Source organism: Somniosus microcephalus, chromosome 5 (genome assembly GCF_052327205.1).
Source record: "Somniosus microcephalus isolate GS21.2 chromosome 5, FLI_Smic_1.0, whole genome shotgun sequence".
NCBI classification, from domain to species: Eukaryota; Metazoa; Chordata; class Chondrichthyes; order Squaliformes; family Somniosidae; genus Somniosus; species Somniosus microcephalus.
The window spans coordinates 63,909,575-63,933,309 of NC_140991.1; the positions used below are offsets into that span (position 1 = coordinate 63,909,575).

At 45.7% G+C, this 23,735-nt stretch overlaps 1 protein-coding gene across 1 annotated transcript in view; it reads left to right on the top strand.

Annotated features, from left to right (window-relative positions):
• The window catches only part of odad2 (outer dynein arm docking complex subunit 2), a 422,610-nt gene that overhangs the window by 338,690 nt on the left and 60,185 nt on the right, over nucleotides 1-23,735 (top strand). The window contains exons 13-14 of the mRNA XM_085987200.1: nucleotides 17,179-17,289; nucleotides 19,050-19,204. Of these exons, the coding sequence (XP_085843326.1) occupies nucleotides 17,179-17,289; nucleotides 19,050-19,204 (266 nt within the window). The remainder of the gene's footprint in view (nucleotides 1-17,178; nucleotides 17,290-19,049; nucleotides 19,205-23,735) is intronic.

The window sequence follows — 23,735 nt, forward strand, 5'->3', positions numbered from 1 at the left end:
CCGGCAGCGGCGCAAGTTAAGGTGGAGGTGCGGGGCGGCCGCTCTTTCGGCGGCCGCCTGCCAGCACCTCCGTCCCCAGCCTCCTAACCCCCCCCCCCGCGGCATTGCTGGCTGTTTCCCGAGAACCCGGCACTTCTCCTTGGTGCCGGGCTCATTTGCCGGCACTCGCGAGCGGGGATTGCGCTGTTGCAGGCACCTCCCCCTTAACAGTGGGAGGAAGGCCTGCAGTGCCGCAGCGTGTGGCGCTGCGGCACGTTGCGCCGCGATAATCAGTTTCAGCGCCCTAAGAGGGACGCGGAGCGCCTCGAGCTTCGCCCCGTGTCCCTCGGGCACTGAAACTGAATTTCTGGCGATCGGTATTACTCCGATCGCTGCGCTAAATCCTGCGCTAAGGCGACTTTTGCGCCACTTTGGCGCCCCAACCCAATTTCTAGGCCTATATCTAACTGTGCAGTACCATATAAATCCAATAGGGCAACCCTACATTCTTCCACTTCTTAAATTAACAGTTCTACTGCTGCATCATGGCAATCCATGAAGGCAGTGGTGTCAGATTTAGGGAAAGTACAACTTGTGCCCTTTATATAGGAGCTGCAGAGCTGGCTATCCAACCCCCAAATAAATTAGCTCCGAGCCGGAGCTTACCAAGAATGGTTAAGGAAACTTGAAATTAATGTTGAAACGGTGTGTACAATTTGGAATGATGCAAAGCCTGCCGATTTAAAAATTAAATTATCAAGCAATAGAAATAGAGTCATAATGGCACAGAAGGAGGCCATTCGGCCCATCGAGTCCGTGCCGGCTCTCTGTAGAGCAATCCAGTCAGTCCCATTCCCCTGCTCTATCCCCGTAGCCCTGCAAGTTTATTTCTCTCAAGTGCCTATCCAGTCTCCCCTTGAAAGCATTGAGTGTCTCCGCTTCCACCACTTCTGTCGGCAGAGAGTTCCAGGTCCTTACCACTCGCTGCGTAAAAAAGTTTTTCCTCACATTCCCCCTGTATCTCTTGCCCAAAACCTTAACTCTGTGTCCCCTAGTCCTTGTACCATCAACTAGTGGGAACAGCCTTTCCCCGTCTAGCCTATCCAAACCCGTCATAATCTTGTACACCTCTATCAAATCACCCCTCAAACTCCTTTGTTCTAATGAAAACAAATCCAGCTTCTCCAACCTGTCCTTGTAGCTAAGATCCCCCATCCCCAGAACCATTCTGATAAATCCCCTTTGCACCTTCTCAAGTGTCTTCACATTCTTCCTAAAGTGTGGTGACCAGAACCGGACGCAATACTCCAGTTGTGGCCTAACCAACGCTTTATAAAGGTTCAGCCTAACTTCTCTACTTTTGTACTCAATACCTCTATTTTTGAAGCCCAAGATCCCATATGCTTTGCTAACCACTCTCTCAATATGTCCTGCCACCTTCAGGGACCTATGCACATTAACTCCCAGGTCCCTATTTTTACTTCACACTCTTTAAAACTGTGCCATTAAGTGTATATTGCCTCTCCCTGTTCCTTCTGCCAAAATGCATCACCTCACACTTCTCTGTATTAAATTCCATCTGCCACTTGTCTGCCCATTCTGCTAGCCTTTCTATGTCCTGTTGCAGTTGATTGGTATCATCCTCACTGTTTGCCACATCCCCACGTTTGGTGTCATCGGCAGATTTAGAAATTCTACTTTGCATTCCAATATCCAGGTCATTTATATATATCAAAAAAAGCAGTGGCCCCAGCACTAACCCTTGGGGAACACCACTGTCTACCATCCTCCAGTCTGAAAAACAACCATTTACCACAACTCGCTGTTTTCTGTCCTTAAGCCAATTCCTTATCCAAGCTGCCACTGACCCACCTATTCTTATTTGTCAAATGCCTTCCGAAAATCCATGTAGACAACATCCATTGCATTCCCTTCATCAATCCCCCCTGTTACTTCATCAAAAAATTGGATAAGGAGATCAAAATAGATATAAAGCCATTTAAGATAGAAAGGGGGAGGAGATAATTAATGAACTCATCAAATTTAGAGACATATTAAAAGAAGTTAGGGAAGAGATAGCACAGGCGCTATTATATAAATTCATTAGAAAAGGGAATAGTGCCATAGGACTGGCAGACACCTAGGCCTCGATTTTCCTGGAGTCGTCAGGCGGGGTTTCAGGCGTGCGGGGGTTGAAAATCGCAGAAATAGGGGGTCGTGACACCCCCCCCCGCCCGATTCCCCACCCTGTCTGACTTTCGCCCCGGTGTTTCAACGCGACCCGAATCAGTCCCGCCCGCAGCAGGCGGGACTGGTCGTCGGGAGCCTAATGAGCAATAATTGGCATCTGTAATCCAATTTTAAGGGGCCCTTGCAATTTTCAGCCTTTCCCCATGTAAACCACACCTAGTGGGAACACCGCTGATGAAACCTGGCGTGAACAATGTCGGCTTGCTTACTTTCAGCTGCAGGTCAATCAGGAATGAAGAGATTTAATCAGACAGCATTTGTAGGCTGCAAGACCTGGTTTCTCCAGGCTTGGGGCAACTTGTTGAAGGCTTAGGCACAGCTGTGGAAGTTTGGAGCCTCACACACTTCTCCAGTGTGAGCTCCTGGGAAGCCCCTCTCAGCACCCTAACTCAGCGCTTCCTCAACAGAGGCATCTGCCAGAAGCATGGGAGGCCTTTTGTTCCTTCCCTTCTTGGCATTAGAGGATCTCCAACAGCAGAGGTGGCTGCAGCAGATCCAGCAACAACAGCAGCACCAGCACCAGCAGGAGCGACAGGCTGCGGCTCAGCCACCTGAGGCAGGACAGGCCAGAAGGGGCCAGCGCATGGAAGGCCGTCGGCGCAGGATATACCCCCCAAACAGGGTCTACAGACACAGGGTCTACAGACACAGGGTGAGCTACCTCAACATGACTGAGCAGCAGTGCCAAAGGCGGCTCCGACTTTCGCGAGAGGTAGTGACTGACATCTGCGCAATGCTACAGCAAGACCTGGAGCCCAGAGCACCAGGTCGACACTCCTTACCAGTGGCCATCAAAGTCACCACCGCACTCAACTTTTATGCCTCAGGCTCCTTCCAGGGATCAGCAGCAGACATCAGCGGCATCTCCCAGGCGGCCGCATACACTTGCATCAAACAGGTCACCGATGCCCTCTTTACCCTCGCGCACAATCACATCCATTTCACCCGGGATCGCGCAAGTGTGAGGGCGCGAGCGCTTGGATTAGCTCAGCTGGCAGACTTTCCAAGGGTGCAGGGCGTCATTGACTGCACACATGTGGCCCTTAGGGCACCCCATCGCAATCCAGGAGTTTTTGTCAACCACAAGGGCTTCCACTCCCTTAACGTTCAGCTGCTGTGTGACCACAAGAAGGTGATTTTGCATGTTTGTGCCAAGTACCCTAGCAGCTGCCATGACTCCCTCATACTGTGCCAGTCTACTGTGCCTCCGCTATTCAGTCCGCCAAACGAATTTCAGAGATGGCTACTTGGAGACAAGGGATATCCCCTGCGGACTTGGCTAATGACGCCGTTGAGGAGACCAGCCAACGAAGCTGAGGAGCGCTACAACTCCAGCCACATTTCCACCAGATGCATTATTGAGCAAGCCATCGGATTGCTAAAGATGTGCTTCAGATGCCTCGATAGATCAGGTGGAGCCCTACAGTACTCAGCAGCCAGGGTCTCCAAAATCGTCGTGGTATGCTGTGTGCTTCACAACATGGCACAGTGTTGTGGCTTGCCGATTCCGCTGGACCAAGAGGCTCCTCACAGAGCCACCTCGGATGAGGATGATACGGAGGAGGAGGACGGAAATGAGCATCCTGCAGAGGCCCGTCAACCAGCAGCACCAGTGCGCGAGAACATTGCTGGGTGGAATGCAAAGAACATAAGAAGTAGGAGCAGGAGTAGGACATACGGCACCTCGGGCCTGCTCCGCCATTCAATAGGATCATGGCTGATCCGAACCTAGACTCACGTCCACTTCCCTGCCCGCTCCCCGTAACCCCTAATTCCCTTATCAGCTAGGAAACTGTCTATCTCCGTTTTAAATTTATTTAATGTCGCAGCTTCCACAGCTCTCTGAGGTAGCAAATTCCATAGATTTACTACCCTCTGAGTGAAGAAGTTTCTCCTCATCTCAGTTTTGAAAGGGCAGCCCCTTATTCTAAGATTATGCCCTCTAGTTCTAGTCTCACCCATCAGTGGAAACATCCTCACCGCATCCACCCGATCAAGCCCCCTCACAATCTTATATGTTTCGATAAGATCGCCTCTCATTCTTCTGAATTCCAATGAGTAGAGGCCCAACCTACTCAACCTTTCCTCATAAGTCAACCCCCTCATCTCCGGAATCAACCGCGTGAACCTTCTCTGAACTGCCTCGAGAGCAAGTATATCTTTTCTTAAATATGGAAACCAAAACTGCACGCAGTATTCCAGGTGTGGCCTCACCAGTACCCTGTATAACTGAAGCAAGACTTCCCTGCTTTTATACTCCATCCCCCTTGCAATAAAAGCCAAGATTCCATTGGCCTTCCTGATCACCTGCTGTACCTGCATACTAACCTGCACCAGGACCCCCAGATCCCTTTGTACTGTAGCACTTTGCAGTTTCTCTCCATTTAGATAATAACTTGCTCTTTGATTTTTTCTGCCAAAGTGCATAACCTCACACTTTCCAACATTATATTCCATCTGCCAAATTTCTGCCCACTCACTTAGCCTGTCTATGTCCTTTTGCAGGTTTTTTATGTCCTCCTCACTCACTGCTTTCCCTCCCATCTTTGTATCGTCGGCAAACTTGGATATGTTGCACTTGGTCCCTTCCTCCAAATCGTTAATATAGACTGTAAAGTTACGGTCCCAGCACTGACCCCTGCGGAACACCACTAGATACTGATTGCCAACCCGAGAATGAACCATTTATCCCAACTCTCTGTTTTCTGTTAGATAGCCAATCTTCCACCCATGCCAGTATGTTACCCCCAATCCCGTGATTTTTTATCTTGTGCAATAATCTTTTGTGTGGCACCTTGTCAAATGCCTTTTGGAAGTCCAAATACACCACATCCACTGGTTCCCCTTTATCCACCCCGTTTGTTACGTCCTCAGAGAATTCGAGCAAATTTGTCAAACATGACTTCCCCTTCATAAAACCATGCTGACTCTGTCCGATTAAATTATGCTTATCCAAATGTCCTGTTATTGCTTCCTTAATAATGGACTCCAACATTTTACCAACCACAGATGTTAGGCTAACTGGTCTATAGTTTCCAGCCTTTTGTCTACCTCCCTTTTTAAATAAGGGCGTTACATTAGCAGTTTTCCAATCTGCTGGGACCTTTCCTGAATCCAGGGAGCTTTGGAAAATTACCACCAATGTATCCGCAATCCCTACCGCTACTTCTCTCAAGACCCTAGGATGTAAGCCATCAGGCCCAGGGGATTTATCCGCCTTTAGTCTCATTATCTTACCGAGTACCACCTCCTTAGTGATTTTAATCGTGTTTAGCTCCTCCCCCCCTATAGCCCCCTGTTTGTCCAGTGTTGGGATATTTTTAGTGTCCTCTACTGTAAAGACTGATACAAAATATTTGTTCAGCATTTTTGCCATCTCCATGTTCCCCACCACTAATTTCCCGGTCTCGTCCACTAAGGGACCAACATTCACTTTAGCCAGCCTTTTTCGTTTTATATAACTGTAGAAACTCTTGCTATCTGTTTTTATATTTTTTGCTAGTTTACTTTCATAACCTATCTTCCCTTCCTTAATTAATCTTTTAGTTATTCTTTGCTGGCTTTTAAATGCTTCCCAATCTTCTATCCTCCCACTAGATTTGGCTACTTTATATGCCCTTGTTTTCAGTCGAATACTATCCTTTATTACTTTACTTAGCCACGGATGGCTGTCTTTTCTTTTACGCCCCTTTTTCCTCAGTGGAATATATTTTTCTTGAAAGTTGTGAAATATCTTCTTGAATGTACACCACTGCTCATGTACCGTCTTACACCTTAATCTATTTTCCCAGTCCACTTTAGTCAACTCTGCTCTCATACCTTCATAGTCTCCTTTATTTAAGCTTAGTACGCTGGTTTGAGATCCAACTCTCTCACCCTCCAATTGAATTTGGAATTCAACTATGTCATAGTCACTCATTCCAAGGGGATCCTTTACTAGGACATTTTTTATTAATCCTGTCTCATTACACAGGACCAGATCTAAGATTGCCTGCCCCCTGGTTGGTTCAGTAACATACTGCTCAAGGAACCCGTCCCTAATGCACTCTATGAACTCTTCCTCAAGGCTGCCCTGCCCAATTTGATTTGTCCAGTCAATATGAAAATTAAAATCCCCCATGATTATAGCTGTTCCCTTATTACAAGCCCCAACTATTTCCTGATTTATACTCCGACCAACAGAGTTGCAACTGTTAGGAGGCCTATAGACTACGCCCACTAGTGACTTTTTCCCCTTATTATTCCTTATCTTCAGCCAAACTGTTTCACTATCCTGATCCTTTGACCTGATCATTTCTCACTATTGCAGTGATTCCATCCTTTATTAACATAGCCACCCTACCTTCCTTTCCTTCCTGTCTGTCCTTCCTAATTGTCAAATACCCCTGTATGTTTAGTTCCCAGTCATGGTCACCTTGCAGCCATGTTTCTGTAATGGCCACCAAATCACACCCGTGTGTAGTTATTTGTACCGTCAACTCGTCTATTTTGTTACGAATGCTGCGTGCATTCAGATAAAGAACTTTAAAATAGGTTTTCTGACAATTTATTCCTGCTTTTACCCCCTTTACTACTTTACCTTTATCTTTATACATTCTGTCCCTTCCTGACACGCTCTGGCTTTTAATTCCCTCACTGCTACCTTGCTCTATTGCTTTCTCCGCTGACATTTTTATTTTTCGCTCTCTTGAAACCTCCCCCCCACTAATTAGTTTAAAGCCCTCTCTACAGCCCTAGTTATTCGATTCGCCAGGATTCTAGTCCCAGCACTGGCCAAGTGAAGTCCGTCACAACGGAACAGCTCTCTCCTGTCCCAGTACTGGTGCCAGTGTCCCAAGAAGCAAAACCCATTTCTCCCACACCAGTCTTTGAGCCACGCATTTAACTCTCTGATTTTATTTACCCTAGCCAAATTTGCTCGTGGGTCAGGTAGTAATCCAGAGATTATTACCCTTGTGGTTCTGTTTTTTAATTTGGCCCCTAGCTGCTCATACTCCCTCAGCAGAACCTCTTTCCTTGTCCTATCTATGTCGTTGGTACCAACATGGACCACGAGAACTGGATCCTCCCCCTCCCACTGCAAATTTCTCTCCAGCCCAGAGGAGATGTCCTTAACCCTGGCACCGGGCAGGCAACACAGTCATCCTGGCCAGATTTGCATAGCCTGGTACATCAAACACTGTAGCCTCGCTGCTTCTTAACTGACCATGGACAGTGGCCCATCCCTGCGCATTTCTACCTGTTTGACCAGCTTGCTGACATCTGCAAGTAATCCTAAGGCCTCAATGTGAAATTCCCATTTGCCAAATGACAGACGCCACAACTGCAGCAGTTGCCACCAGATTTTTTATGTACAAGAAACTGATGGCATTAAAACTCTATACAAGACTTTTCACCCACATGACTACCCTTGCTGGTGCTTTATTTTTCTCTTACGCGTGCACCTACGTAGTGGTACCCCTGTGGCTTCAGCAGATGTGGAGGCCCCTTGCTCACTTTCCTGCTGCTCCTGTCTCGACACCTTTGACGGGCGTCCTCTGGGGTGGCAAGCCTGTGAGGGCTCGCCAGCAGTCTGCTGCTCCTGCGGCTGTGCAGTGGTTGAGACTCCTATCTCACTTGGGGCTCTGACCGAGGGCTCTGAAGTGGCATAGAAGTGTGAGCGCGTGGAGAGAAGCCCCCACTTCCTTGAGGTGTGCCAACAACCTCCCTCTCATGGGTCAGCTCCCCCTCAGCGCCTGCAAGTGGCTGGAGAACACCTTGCTGCACATCAGGGGGACCATGGGGACCCGTAACTGCACTGGAAGTCCTGCTCAGAGGGACTTCCATGAAGGTCTGGTTTCGGTGCTCAATAGATGCCCATTGCTCCTCAAAAGATGTCATTCTATTCTGAGCACTCACCATGTTTTCGATACCCTGGTGACTAAGCTCCTCCATGGCCGTAGCCCTCCTCTCCTCGGCTGCAGCCCTCCTCTCCTCAACCGCAGCCCTCCTCTCCTCAGCCGCAGCCCTCCTCTCCTCGGCGGTAGCCAACCTTACCACGGAGGTAGCCATCCTTTCCGTGGTGATGCTTTCATGCGCCAATGACTCCAATAAGGCTCTGCTCATGCTCGCCATGGATTCCTCCATTCGCTCCACACTCGCAGCGACTCTGGAGACAAAACCTGCCAGAGACTCCTGCATCTGTGCATGGAGATCCATCACCTCCTCTCTTGCAGATGGACCCAGAGGCATAGGGTCGACATGCAGCTGAGCTGAGCTGGCAGAGGCCTGCGCCCTCCGACGAGGACTCTCCACTGCTGTCCCTGTCTCCACAATCTGCTGATGCTCACTTGTGAGCTGTGATACACCAGGTGACAACACTACTCTATCTCGCGAAGGTCCCACCGAGGTGTGAGGTGCCTGCGCTGGTGCTGACGCTGCGCCCTCAGAGGTTGGAGCTTCCTCTGAGGAGTCTGGCTGCACAGCCTCTTGCTCCTCCGCAGTGGGGACGGGGGCTTTGGATGGTCCTGTGGGGGAGTAAAGGAAAGAGTTAGAGATGTGATGCCAAGGTTACATGCACATTGGATTTTGCAGATGCTCATAAGTCCAAATGATGTAGCTTCAGAATCGTTACAGTGACTCATGCTATGTCAATGAGAGAGATGGAAAACTATTCTGTCACCAGCTTGCGGGCTTGCTCCTGTCTCTCCTTCCCCAGCTTCCGGAGCCACGTCAGCCCCGACAATCTCCATCACTGCTTCCTCCCAGGGGGTCAGGTGCGCGATTGAGGGTGGGCCTCCTCCAGTCCTGGCTCGCTCTCTCCTGTTGTGAGCTCTCTTTTCCTGCAATGAGGGAGACAAGTGGAGTTTGAGTGAGAGTGCAGGAGTGAGTGTAGAGATTGCATAGCATAGATACTTAGAAGGAGACAAAGATGGTGTGAGGCTGCAAGACCAAGGGCCCTCCCTATGTGTTGTCAGTTGTGTTCCAAGCATCAGAGTGAGACAGTGTGAGGGCTGCATGGTGGAATAGTTATGTGAATGTGAGCATAGAGAGATAGGGAATGGGTAAGGGTGCATGGATGTGACTGTGAAGTGGGATGTGGAGGAAGAGATTGCTGAAGCTGAGTGCTGTTGGGGAAAGGCAATGGGGATCAGGTTGAGGGTGATGGAAACTTCATACTTACTTTTCCTGTACGGTGAAGGTCATGGAAGCGCTTCCTGCACTGCATCCAGGTCCGTCGGATGACTCCCTGAGAGTTCACCTCTGCAGTCACCTCCATCCATGCAGCCCTGGTCTCGTTGGGAGGCCTCTTCCTCCCTGAGCTAGGGAAGAGGACCTCCCTGTGGGCCCTAACCCCATCCACCAATGTCTGCAGTGACGTCTCATCAAATTTGGTGGCAGCTCGGCCTCTGCCGCTGGCAGCAGTTGGTGTAGGCTCCTCTGCCATTCTGTACGGCTGGTTGGGAAGCCTGCAGAGGTTGAAAAGCTTGCTGGAGACTTTAAAAGCACCATGAATGATGACATCATACTGTGAGGCTTTCTGACTGGAAATGGACAATTAGCAAGGGTGCCCACACGCTGGAAATTAATTGGCCAATTGAGGGAAAATTGCGTCCAGCTGGCAGACCCATTTAGATTCGTGTCGGAACCCGACATTTGGGGAACCCGACAATTCCCCGCACCTGCGGGAAAATCGGCCCCCTAATGTGATTCCTGTATTTAAAAAGAGGTATAGAACAAGTCTAGAGAACTATAGTCCAATTAGCTTAATGTCAGTGGTGGGAAAGATAATGGAATCCTTAGTTGAAGATGTAATAGAAAAACATCTAGAAACTGAAAATTTAATAAAGAATAGTCACCACAGATTTCAAAAGAGAAGATCATGATTGACAAAACTTACTGAATTATTTGAAGAAGCAACAGGAAGGTTAGACAAGGGTAATGGATTTAGATGTAATATATTTGGATTTTCAAAAGGCCTTCGCTAGTAGACTCATGACTAAAGTCAGATCATGTGGGGGGAAAAATTGGGTTGCTTTGCGCCTCCCGTTAGCGCCTCAAGTGGGGGTGCTAACGGGGGGCACAAAGCACCTAGCATCCGGGTGAGGTGACGCTAACGCCCCCCGCAAAATTCAGCGGGAGGTTAGCGGTAGACGGTAGCGCCCCATGGCGCTGTGCCTCCAGCGATGATGTCATCACCGTGCGCAGCACCCTGCTCGCGCCCCGGCCGCAAACTTTGCTCGCGCACCCTGACCTACTGCCGGACGCTATGTCCAACAGGTTCAGGGTGCCGTATTTGCAGCCGGGGCGGCACACATTAAAAGGCAGGGGCCAGGCAACCTTTTTTTTGGGCCGCCTGCCAGCACCTGCCCCCTCTCGCTTCCTCCTGCGGGGTGCTAGCCGCAGTCGGTCAGCCCGGCACTCCTCTTGAGTGCCAGGCTCGTTTGCCAGCACCCCGCTTCCCAGTGGTCCAGCAGGGCCCTGGTGCACGCTGCACTAGGTCCCTCCCCTTTAATCAGGAGAGGAAGGCCTGTAGTACCGCAGCGCTATGTGCCGACATGCATGGTGCTGCTGCACGTAGCAGCAGAATATTGAATAGGAGCACCCCAAGAGGAAGGGGGAACGCTTCCAGTAGTGCCCCGCCTCCTCCTTGGGGCGCTACCATTCAATTTCGGGCGCAGGGGCACTAAATTTTTCAGGGCGCTAAAAGTAGTACCCCTGCAAAGTTAGTGCCCCAAAGGGGACGTGTGCTAATTTTTCCCCTGTGGAGTCAGGGAACAAGCAGCAGAATGGATAGCAAACTGGCTACAAAACAAAAGAGAGAGTAAGGGTTAATGGTAGTTACACAAACTGGCAAAAGTTGGGAAGTGGTGTTCCACAAGGATTGGTGCTGGGACCACTGTTGGTCTCGGGAATTGGAAGTACAATTTCAAAATTTGCGGACAACACCTAATTGGGGGAATACTTAATAGAGAGGAGGACTGCGATAAAATACAGGAAGATATTAATAAACTTGCAGAATGGGCATGAACTTCAATATAGATAAGAGTGAGGTGGTACATTTTGGTAGGAAGAATAAGGAGGCCACATACTCCTTGGGAAATAAGTGTGTAAATGGGGTAGAGGAGCAGAGGGCTCTGGGGGTTCAGCTACACAAATCACTAAAAGTAGGGACACAGGTTAATAAAGCCATTAAAAAGCAAACAAAGCACCTGGGTTCATTTCTCGAGGGATAGAATTGAAAAGCAGAGAAGTTATGTTAAACCTGTATAGCACCTTGGTTACACCACACTTGGAGTACTGTGAACAGTCTGGTCTCCATATTATAAAAAGGATATAGAGGTACTGGAGAAGGTGCAAAAAAGATTTACTAGGATGATACCAGAACTGAGAAGTTATACCCATCAAGAAAGATTGAACAGGCTGGAGCTCTTTTATCTAGAAAAGGGAAGACTGACTTGTGATCTGATAGACATCTTTAAGATTGTGAAAGGGTTTGATAGGGTAGACATGGAGAAAATGTTTCCACTTGCGGGGGAGTCCAGACTAGAAGCCATAAATATAAGGGCCCGGAATTTGCGGTCAGCAGTGAAGCGAAGACGTTTACAGTGCAGCACTGCCGTGGTCAAAGGCTCCTTCCCCCCCTTAAAGGGAAGGACTATCAATGCAGGCTGTGTAATAGAAAAATGACCTACCTGGACCACTAAGGCAGCCACGATCCAGCGTGATCAGCCCGGCACTCAAACAGAGTGGCAGGCTGATCGATCATGGGCAGGAACCCGTGAAAAAACTTCCAACAGGAAAGGTAAGTTTTTTTTTAAACTTACGTCGGCCACCTCGCCTTTAATCATCGCCCTCGAAGTGGCCAGCCGCTCGATGCACGCCTCTTGTGGCTGTCGGTGTTATGGACCGGCGAGGCTGCAGGGGGCGAAGGTCAATTTCAGGTCGGGGGCGCTACCGGGGCGATGTGCACGGTGATGACGTCACGATCTCCGGGCGAAGGAGATCGGGGCGCAATGCCGTAGCGCCGCTGCAAAACTCCCGCTGAATATGGCGGGAATCGATGTCAGCTCTGCGACTGGTTGCAAAGCCATTTGCGCCCGTTAGGGCCTCCGGGAGCGCTAACGGGAGGCGCAAAGACACTCAATTTCTAGCCCATTTTTTTTTTTTTAATGGACAAATTTCACACTGCACAAAATTAAAATTAGTTTTCTGGGCCCTTAACATTTGTTTAGCAGTAATAACACCATCAAAACCCCAGTTACACCTAATCCCTTTGCATCTAACTTTTAGTGGGGAATTGTACAGTGTAATTACTGTGGAAGCGCCGAAGTTTTCATTAGTTTTAATGATTTGGCTAATTACACAGATTGCCGGCTCTGTAGGGGGCGGGATACAGCGCAGCCTGTTTTGGAACTGTCGATGACTGACCGCAACTTTGGGATTTCCATGCGCCAAAAATTGCAGTCAGTTTCGAAGGCAAAATGGCGGTGACCGCTGCCAGATCGCCGTCATCCTGACTGCAAATTCTGGGCCAAGATAGTAATTAATAAATCCAATAGGGAATTCAGGAGAAACTTATTTTCCAGAGAGTGGTTAGAATGTGGAACTCGCTACCACATGGAGTAGTTCAGGCAACTAGCATAGATGCATTTAAGGGGAAGCTAGATAAACACGAGGGGGATAGGAATAGAAGGATATGTTAATGGGGCTAGATGGAGAAGGGTGGTAGGAGGATCATGTGGAGAATTAACACCTGCATGGACCTGTTGGACTGAATGGCCTTTTTCTGTGCTCTAAATACTATGTAATTCACTGGACGTTATGAAGAATGGACTGGTACAGCCAGTTGTCGATGACAGTACTGGGCCATTATGTAGCCCTTCAACAACGACAACTTACATTTATATAACACCTTTAAAAGTAGTAAAACATCACAAGGCGCACAGGAGCGTTAATCAAACAAAATTGGACACCGAGCCACATGAGATATTGAGACCGAAGCTTGGTTAAAGGGGTAGATTTTAAGGAGCGTCTTAAAGGAGGAGAGGCTTAGGGAGGGAGTTCCAGAGCTTAGTGCCTAGGCATCTGAAGGCACGGCCACCAAGGGTGGAGTGATTAAAAATGAGGATGCGCAAAAGACCTGAATTGGAGGAGCGTAGAGATCTCTAAGGCTTTTAGGGCTGGAGGAGGGTGCAGAGATAGGGAGGGGTGAGGTCATGGAAGGATTTGAAAACAAGAATGAGAATCTTAAAATTGAGGCGTTGCAGGATCAGGAGCCAATGTAGGTCAGCGAACACAGGGGTGATGTGTGAATGGTGCGAGTTAGGATACAGGCAGCAGAGTTTTGGATGAGCTCAATTTAATGTAGCATAGAAGATGGGAGGCCGTCCAGGTGAGCATTGGAATAGTCAAGTCTAGAGGTAACAAAAGCATGGATGCGGGTTTCAGCAGCAGATGAGCTGAGGCAGGGGTGGGGTCGGGCGATGTTATGGAGGTGGAAGTAGGCGGTCTTGGTGATGAAGCAGATATATGATTGGAAGCTCAGCTCGGAATCAAATACGACACCAAGGTTCCGAACAATCTGGATTAGCCTCAGACAGTTACCAGGGAGAGGGATGTATTCAGTGGCTAGGGAACGGAGTTTGTGGTGGGAACCGAAGACAGTGGCTTCAGTCTTCCCAATATTTAGTTGGAGGAAATTTCTGCTCATCCAGTACTGGATGTCGGACTAACAGTGTGACAAATCAGAGACAGCGGAGGGGTCGAGAGGAGGTGGCGATGTAGTGCTGGGTGTCATCAGCTTACATGTGGAACCTGATGCTTTTTTGGATGTTGTCGCTGAGGGGGCAGCATATAGATGAGAATTATTGTGAAACAGTGAGCTGACAGCGACTACAACACTGAAGGTTTACAGTGAGAATAGAGCATAAAAAGCTAAAGTTCACGTCAAATCAATTGATTTATAAAGATTTACATCTGCGGGGTCTTCAACAGCACACCCTGTGGAGGAGCAGGGAATCACTGACAGCAACTTCGGGATTTCCACGTTTAACTGCGCATGTAAGGATGCCAGAAGTTGCTGTCAGTTTCACAGAGTAATGACGGTGAGCGCTGATAGTTTCAACTGTCATTACAACCACAAAATCCTGGCCATTGTTCTGCAGGTCCTGGGGCACCCTATGTGACCAGTTTTCATTTGTGAGCCTTGTTGGTGAGAATTGGCAGGCTTTGACTGCATATGCATCACATCTGAGTCTGATCCTGTTCTAATATGCATAATCCATAATCGATCCATAGAAGCTGGATAAGTACACAAGGGAGAAAAAAATAGGATATCTTGATAGGGTGAGATGAAGTAAGGTGGGAGGAGGCTCATGTGGAGTATAAATACTGACATAGACCTGCTGGGATGAATGGCCAGTTTCTGTGCTGTAAAATTCTAAGTAATTTTATGTAAAAACACACTTCCAGCAGGGGTTAGTAGACAGAAATCGTGGTTGTTATTCCTCTTCCTAGCCTAAGGTCAATTGCCCCTTCTGTCAACTCAACTGAGATCAGCTAACTCAGCAGAGACTTGGGACCTACTTGGTCAAGCGGATGAGTTAATCAGTGGCTAATTGAAGTATTGAGGAGCTTCAGTCTGGCATTGTATTATTATGCAGCAAATAAAGCACCCATTGTCAAAAAGCCAAACATATGGCCATGGGAATTCCACCTGATTCCTGCTTTAACTACAGCAGGAGTCTAATGGAATCTACCAGAACGTGATTGGAAGCAGTATCGACCGCTTCCACGATTTGCCAGTCAGCTTTGTAAGGGGCGGAGCTGCCAATGGGATTTTTGGGAAGTCCATGTACTCCACATCCATTGCATTTTCTCCATCCACCATATCTGTTACCTCTTCAAATAACTCTCATCAGGTTTGTCAAGCATGGTCTTCCTTTCTTAAATATGTATTGTCTGTGTCCAAATTATTTTATTGCCATCTATTTAGTAATTTCATCTTTCATTAGAGTCCAAAATTTACCCTACGGCAGATGTTAAACTAACTGGCCTATAATTACACAGTTAGTTCAGAGGCAACAGATTATTTGACACTTTTCAATTCTCTAGCACTCATCCACTCTCAATAGAAACCTGAAGTATAATTTCTAAGGCCTCTGCTATGTTTATTTCTTCCCCTATTTCCCTCAGGCTACTGTCAGACCTCAGCACGTTGTCCTCCTTTAGCTTAACTAACTTCTCTAATGTTTTCTTTTATTTATCATATCTTTTAACCAATTCAGTATTTACCTCCTCAATATTCTCTTTTGTTATCACTGACATGTTTATGAGAATATTTTCTCATTCTCTCTTCTCCCATATTTATCATATTTATACGCCCTCTTCTTCAATTTTAGTTTCTGACCTTGGGTGTCAGCCTTGGGTCAGATGTAGCATTCTTGTCTCTAAATCTGATAATTGTATGCTTAGGCCCCACTTCAAGTGATTAAATCTTCTCTACAGCATGTATTCTCTCCTTTACCAATATTGCCACTCCTCCTTTCTTAATTATTATGTACCTCCTTAAAATATTATAACCCAATTTGTTTATTTTCCGCTGCAACTAAGTTTCTGTTAGTATAATTAAACCTATATCTTCCTTTAACCGAATTGCTTCTAATGCCCCCAGTTTATTTCCTACACTCTGAATATTGCAATACATGCACTTTTTATTCATATTTAATGCTACGCCTTTCTTTTTGAATTTTTTTTGCCCCAACCAACACCCCATTCCTTTTTTCTTGCTTATAATCTAGTTTTGATTTACCTCTACTCCCTTTATTCCTTCTGCATAGTATTCTTTTTGCTAAATTATTATTTTTTGTATGTCTACCTCTTCTATTTCTACCTTCTCGTTCTTCCTGATCACTTTTATATTCCCTGTCCCACTTCCTTTCTAGTTTAAATTACTTCACTTCCCTATTGATCTGTTTTGCCAGTTCATTACCTCTCGTCCTGTTCTGATGTAGCCTATCTATCTGGTAGAACATAAGAATTAGGAGCAGGAGTAGGCCATACGGCCCCTTGAGCCTGCTCCACCATTCAACAAGATTATGGCTGATCTTCAACCTCAACTCCATTTTCCCACCTGATCTTCATATCCCTTGATTCCCCGAGAGATCCAAAAATCTCAGCCTTGAATATACTCAACAATTCAGCATCCACAACCTTTTGGAGTAGAGAATTCCAAAGATTCACAACACTCCTTGACTGAAGAAATTCCTCCTCATCTCAGTCTCTTATCCTGAGACTATGACCCCTAGTTCTAGACTCTCCAGCCAGGGGAAACAAATTCTCAGCATCTACTCTGTCATTCCCCCTCAGAATCTTATGTTTCTTAAATGAGATTAGAGCTCCCATGTTTCCCAAAACTGGTGACAGTGTCCCGTAAAATCAAAACCCTATTCCAGACACAACCCCTTTAGCCATGTATTGAGTTTCCTAATCTTTCTATTCTTCCCTATTCTAGCACGTAGCTTGGGAAGTATCTGGAGATTACTACTGTACCCTTTTATTATCACATTTTGACATTGAATTTCATTGGCTATTTTTCAGCTCAACTTCTCAATCTATGTAGATCCCTCTGCATCTGATCTTGATTGATTGCAATCCTCACATCTTGGTGCCATTGACATATTACAACAATTTTGTCTCCCCAATTCCAAATCATTGATGCTCCAGCTCCTAATTAATGAGCTTTAACCAGTTGAATTGGCCTTTTTTTCAATTTTTCACTAGCTTTTTAATGCCTAAGGGATAAGACAGTTCAGAGAAAGAATGATTTAATGCCTTGCCACATTCTCCAGACATTCCACACTCTTTATGCATGTCTACTTTTTCATAAAACTTCACAAAGAATACCAGCCTCTAGGTCTTTTAAATTCATAGAATACATAATGTTTCTTTTCTTTATTGCTTTTTCAGCCAAGTTATCGGTTGGCCATTCGAACAGAAAATATGGTTAAGGATCTGGTAAGAAATCTTAACAGTGAAAATCAGGAGCTTCAGATGCATTGTGCCCGTGCCATTTTCAAGGTACAAATACAAGACTACTTTTTAGCTTTCTGACTCTTCGAACATATTTTCCCAATAATATTTCTAAGCTGTTTACATGAAGCTAATTTTTCAAAGCACCTTGAAGGTGCTTTTATTCTTACTAGTTTGGGTCAGGATGTTTTGAATGTTGATAATATAAGCAATGAAAAATAATGACAGTTTGTAATAGTTGTAGGTCATTTTTATAGAAACGATATTCATGAGTGAAGTCGAAAAGAACAAATAATCCCCAAATTTAAATGGGCCGAGATGCCACCAGTTACACCAGGATCGTGCCTGTTGTGCATGCTAGTGCTGACTACTCCAGAGTATGTGGGGTCAGTGGGAGAGCATCTTATTTGCATGGGGCCAGTGGGCACATCACTGCTGGAAACTCTGGCATCTGCTGCCATCCAGAGGGGTCCCCCTGAGTAAAAATGTTTGTAAGCAGTCATTTAATAAAACATTAAAAAAAAATCTTTTCTTCAAAAGGCCAGGCTGCCTCCCTGGCCTGGACTTTCAGCGCAGGGGCCCCAGTATCCTTTCGGAGGCCTATACCCCTCATCTCACTCAGTGTCACAGCTTCCAAATATACGCTGGCTCCCATTAGGGTCGGGAAAGCAAGAACTCCGGCGTAGCTAGTTTTCTGCACCCCCCACCCACTCTGCCCCATCCACTGGTGCCGTTTTCTTCATGCGTGGCCTTGTTTGCAGTAGATAGCGGCTCTGCCCCCAAACAAGTCCACTGCAAGATCCTGTGGAAGGGCTGAACCCTGCACTGGGAGCACTCGGGCTGCATTATCAAGTAAAAGCAGCCAATGAAGGACTGCTGGCTTCCCATTGTGTACCAGCCACTTTCATAGTGGGGGTAGGGGCAACTGGCACAGGATGAGAGGGATAAGGGGACATCAGTGCATGGGGGGCGGCGTGCAAAATGCAGGGATGTTCTATTTTAAATTTAAAGCGGCCTCCCTATCAGGCACTTCAACCACATTATGAGGTAGGTGCCTAACTTAAAGAAGCTTGTGGATTAGTTTCCAGCTCCATTTGTACTCAATGCTCACATTCGGACAAGCTGAGCTCCTTGGGCGCCTTGTAGACCTTAGGCCTCCATGCCTGATTTTCCAGGGAATGGTCAGCTATGCAGACAGCCACCAACATATTATTGGCCCAACTATATTCCTACTCATGGCCTTTTTTAAAAACTGTTTTATTAAAACCAGTGATTGATTGATTAGATTAGCATCTTTTGAAAATGCCATTAGGGGACAGAGGTAGAAGGAAGTGGGGTACAGATAACTACTGTTAAACCTATAATGTGAGTATTTTGTCAGCATAAAAATATTTACAGTTTGAGCCTTATATAAAATAAAAGTTTTCATACATGGGATTTGAAATTTCACTGTGTAGTATTTTTTGTAAATAAGCAGATTAATAGCTTCATTAAAATAGCACAAAGAGGAATTTGATACAAACATGTTAATCAGTGTACTAAAAGTAGACCACAGAGTAGCTTCAATACCCCAATTTTTTGTTGTTGGTATTCTCCACATTTTTTTATAGGCTATAATCATGACTTTTCAGTTGCCCATGCATCTGTGCTCATACTATCTTTCTTCATAAATGTATAATTCCAATCCTTAGCGAGGTAAAAGTTAATTTTTAAAAAACTTCATAAGCAGTCAGTGAGGCATTGAATGAATGAGTACAATTCTGTTTGATTTTATATTCTACATACAATGTTGTGCTTTCCATTCTTAGTGTGCAGAGGATGAGGAAACACGTAATCTTGTAAGAACTCATAATGGACTGGGACCACTGGTCAAGCTTTTCAGCAAGTCCGACAATAAGGAGTTGTTAGCAGCAGCCACGGGAGCTGTCTGGAAATGTGCCATCAGCATGGAGAACGTAGACAGGTATTGATTAATTAATCCTCGATTCCAGAATGACTTTGTTTCTATCAAATAAATACATTTACTTTTGATCTGTTTGTTGCAACACTTTACAGGTTACTTAGCTCAAATAACATTTAGAAACGTGGTGAGGAGAGAAATTGTATTAACGGTTCAATTCAATTTGTGATTATTTTCTTTTTTCTTTTCAGCTATAGCATATGAACACAAATATTCTTTTATAATAACAGTACTTGCATAACTTGCTGGGTAAAATATTACATTTACTCATCGTGAATGAGAATGTATTAAAAAAAACGTGAAGAATTTTCCCTGTTAGATTGGGGCATTCTCCACTTACAAAAATACTCTGGAAAAGCAATTTTAACCCTGTCCACTGGCAGAAACTGGGTGGGTCGCTGGTTAAAATCACTGCTGAATACTCACCGTTCCATTTCCACTGCATTGCCACTGACCCTCATTTTAACTGTGCAGTTCTTTTAGTTGGCTGAAGCGTCCACCAGAGTCAGACATGGGCCTTTTAAATACATGCAAATCGGGGTCCTATGACCCAATTAAGATCCCAATGCCATTTTAACAAGAAATCACTGAATTCCCACCCAGTGCCCAACCGGCCAACAAAGTCTAGAGGGATTGGTCTCTTGGAGCCACTGAAGCAGTATTTAAAGAGGCACTCATGTTCGGGTAATTGGACCACAGGATCTGTGGGCATTGTAATGTTTGGATTGCCAGGAGAGTTTTCAGCTTACTTCTTTCTGACATTTTTGCTTTACTTATCCTTTGTAAGCTCTATCTGCTTACCAAGGTGGTTATTATTACCAGTTTCATTTGGATGGAGGAACAGTTGGAGGAAAAGGCGCAGCAACAACAGCAACCAGCACCAGCAGTAGTTGCAACTATTAGGAAGCAGCAGGTGAGGGGGGTGCTCATAGGAGGCCATCTTAGTACACAGGGTTAACAGGCTAAAAGTCACTTTCTTGGATCGATCTGAAAAGCTGTGCATCAGGAGGCTGTACTTTTCCAAGCAAGCTGTTGCAGACCTCTGCAGCCTCCTACAACAACTTCTAAGGCCTTTACATCTTTCCTGATGTGTGGTGCCCAGAATTGTCCACAATACTCCAACTGAGGCCTAACCAATGATTTATAAAGTTCTAGCATAATCTCTTTTTGCTTTTATATTTTATGCCTCTATTTATAAACCCAAGTAACAAATATGCTTTTTTTAACCACCTTATCAACTTGCCCAGCCACCTTTTAAGGATTTGTGTATATGGACACTGAAATAATGAATAGATTTGCCTTTCTAATCTAGGCTTTATTAACTTTAAAAATCCAGTAGCACATCTTTCAACACCAGTCTCCAACCATGACTGGAGAGAACTGAATTTAAGATGGCCACCACAAATCACCTGACATCCACTACCAATGAGTTTACAGCATATATCTCAAGGTAGAAACAAACAACCAATTACAATACTTCTTACTAACAGAGAACAACCACCCCATTCACCAATCACAATACTTCTTATTCAACATAGGAAATAATCACCACAGACACCAAGGTCTCTCTGCTCATCTACACTTTTCAAAATCGTGCCATTTATAATATACTCTTTTTTTAATATTAGTCCTCCCAAAGTGCATCACTTCACACTTCTCTGCATTGAACTCTATCTGCCATGCTTCTGCCCATTTCACCATCCTGTCTATGACATCCTGATGTCTACAACTATCCTCAGCACTATCTACTACGTTGCCAAGTTTCGTATCATCTCCAAACTTTATAATGCCACATGAGGTCACAGCACACAGGCTGGAAGTGGACTCCTCCATACTTTTAGCCATAGTGTGAAACTCCTTAGCAGGCTTTACAATATCTGATATAACTGCTTGTGAGAGGCTAACAATTTTTCTTTTATGGCTGGGTGCCTTAAGTCTTCATGTTGTAGTGATAACGGAGACCTGGCTCAAAGGGCAGGATTGGGTACTAAATATTTCTGGATATAAGGTGTTCAGGAAAGATAGGGAAGGAAAGAAATGTGGTGGGCTGGCAGTAGTGATTACGGAGAATATTAGTGCTGGAGAGAGAGGATGTCCTGGAGGGGCCAAGGACAGAATCTATTTGATTAGAGTTAAAAACAAAAGACGTGCCATTACACTACTAGGTGTATTCTATAGGCCAGCTACTAGTGGGAAGGATATAGCGGAGCAAATTTGCAGGGAAATTACAGAGAGGTGCAAGAACTATAGAGTAGTGATAATGGGGAACTTCAATTATCCTAATATAGACTGGGATAGTAATAGTGTAAAGGGCAGAGAGGGGGAAGAATTTCTGAAGTGTGTTCAGGAGAACTTTCTTGATCAATGCGTTTCCAGCCCAAGGGGGAAGGAGGCATTTCTGGATCTGGTTCTGGGGAATTAGGTGGATCAAGTGTCAGTAGGGGAACATTTAGGGAACAGTGATCGTAGTAACATAAGGTTTAGGTTAGCTATAGAAAAGGACAAGGAGCAATCTAGAGTTAAAATACTTAATTGGGGGAGGGACAATTTCAGTGGGTTGAGAACGGACCTGGTCCGAATAAATTGGAATCAAAGATTGGCAGGCAAATCTATAATTGAACAATAGGCTGCCTTTAAAGAGGAGATGCTTCAGGTACAGTCGAGGTACATTCCCATGAGGGGGAAAGGTAGGGCAACCAAAGCGAGAGCTCTCTGGATGATGAAAGAGATAGAGTAAAATGAAGCATAAAAAGGGGCCTGTGACAAATGTTAGGTTGAAATATAGAAACATAGAAGATAGGAGCAGGAGTAAGCCATTCGGCCCCTCGAGCCTGTTCCGCCATTTAATGAGATCATGGCTGATCATCCAAATTCAGTACCCTGTCCCTGCTTTCTCCCCATATCCCTTGATCCCTTTAGCCTTAAGAAATATATCTAACTCCTTCTTGAATATATTTAATAAGGTGGCCTCAACTGCCTTCTGTGGTAGAGAATTCCACAGGTTCACCACTCTCTGGGTGAAGAAATTCCTCCTCATCTCAGTCCTAAATGGCTTACCCCTTATCCTTAGACTGTGACCCCTGGTTCTGGACTCCCCCGCCATCGGGAACATCCTTCCTGCATCTAGTCTGTCTAGTCCTGTTAGAATTTTATAAGTTTCAATGAGATCCCCTCTCATTCTTCTAAACTCTAGCGAATATAAGCCTAATCATCCCAATCTCTCTTCATACGTCATTCCTGCCATCCCAGGTATCAGTCTGGTGAATCTTCGCTGAACTCCCTCCATGGCAAGAACATCCTTCCTCAGATAAGGCGACCAAAACTGCACACAGTACTCAAGGTGTGGTCTCACCAAGGCCCTGTACAACTGCAGCAAGACATCCTTGCTCCTGTACTCGAATCCTCTCGCTATGAAGGCCAACATACCATTTGCCTTCTTAACCGCCTGCTGCACCTGCATGCTTACCTTTAGCGACTAGTGCACAAGGACACCCAGGTCTCGTTGCACTTCCCCTTTTCCCAATCTATTGCCATTCAGATAATAATCTGTCTTCCTGTTTTTGCCACCAAAGTGGATAACCTCACATTGATCCACATTATACTGCATCTGCCATGCATCTGCCCAATCACCCAACCTGTCCAAATCATACTGGAGTTTCTCTGCATCCTCCTCACAGCACACACGCCCACCCAGCTTTGTGTCATCTACAAACTTGGAGATATTACATCTAGTTCCCTCGTCTAGATCATTAATATATATTGTGAATAACTGGGGTCCTAGCACCGATCCCTGCGGTACCCCACTAGTCACTGCCTGCCACTCAGAAAAAGACCCATTTATTCCAACTCTTTGCTTCCTGTCTGCCAACCAGTTCTCTATCCAAGTCAGTACCTTACCCCCAATCCCATGTGCTTTAACTTTGCACGCCAATCTCTTATGCGGGACCTTATCGAAAGCCTTTTGAAAGTCCAAATACACCACATCCACTGGTTTTCCCTTAGCTATTCTACCAGTTACATGCTCAAAAAATTCCAGTCGATCAGTCAAGCATGATTTACCTTTTGTAAATCCATGTTGACTTTGTCTGATCCTGTTACTGGTTTCCAAGTGCTCTGCTATTACATCTTTTATAATGGACTCTAGCATTTTCCCCACTACCGATGTCAGGCTTACCGGTCTATAATTCCCTGTTTTCTCTCTACCACTTTTTTTGAATACTGGGGTTATATTAGCTACCCTCCAATCCATGGGAACTATTCCAGAGTCTATAGCATTTTGGAAGATGACCAGCAATACATCTACTATTTCTAAGGCCACTTCCTTAAGCACCCTAGGATGTAGATTATCAGGCCTTGGGGATTTATCGGCCTTCAATCCCGTCAATTTCCCTAATACCATTTCCCTACAAATACTGATTTCATTCAATTCCTCCCTCTCATTAGACCCTATGTTCCAGACATCTCTGGAAGGTTATTTGTGTCCTCCTTTGTGAAGACAGAACCAAAGTATGTATTTAATTGGTCTGCCATTTCT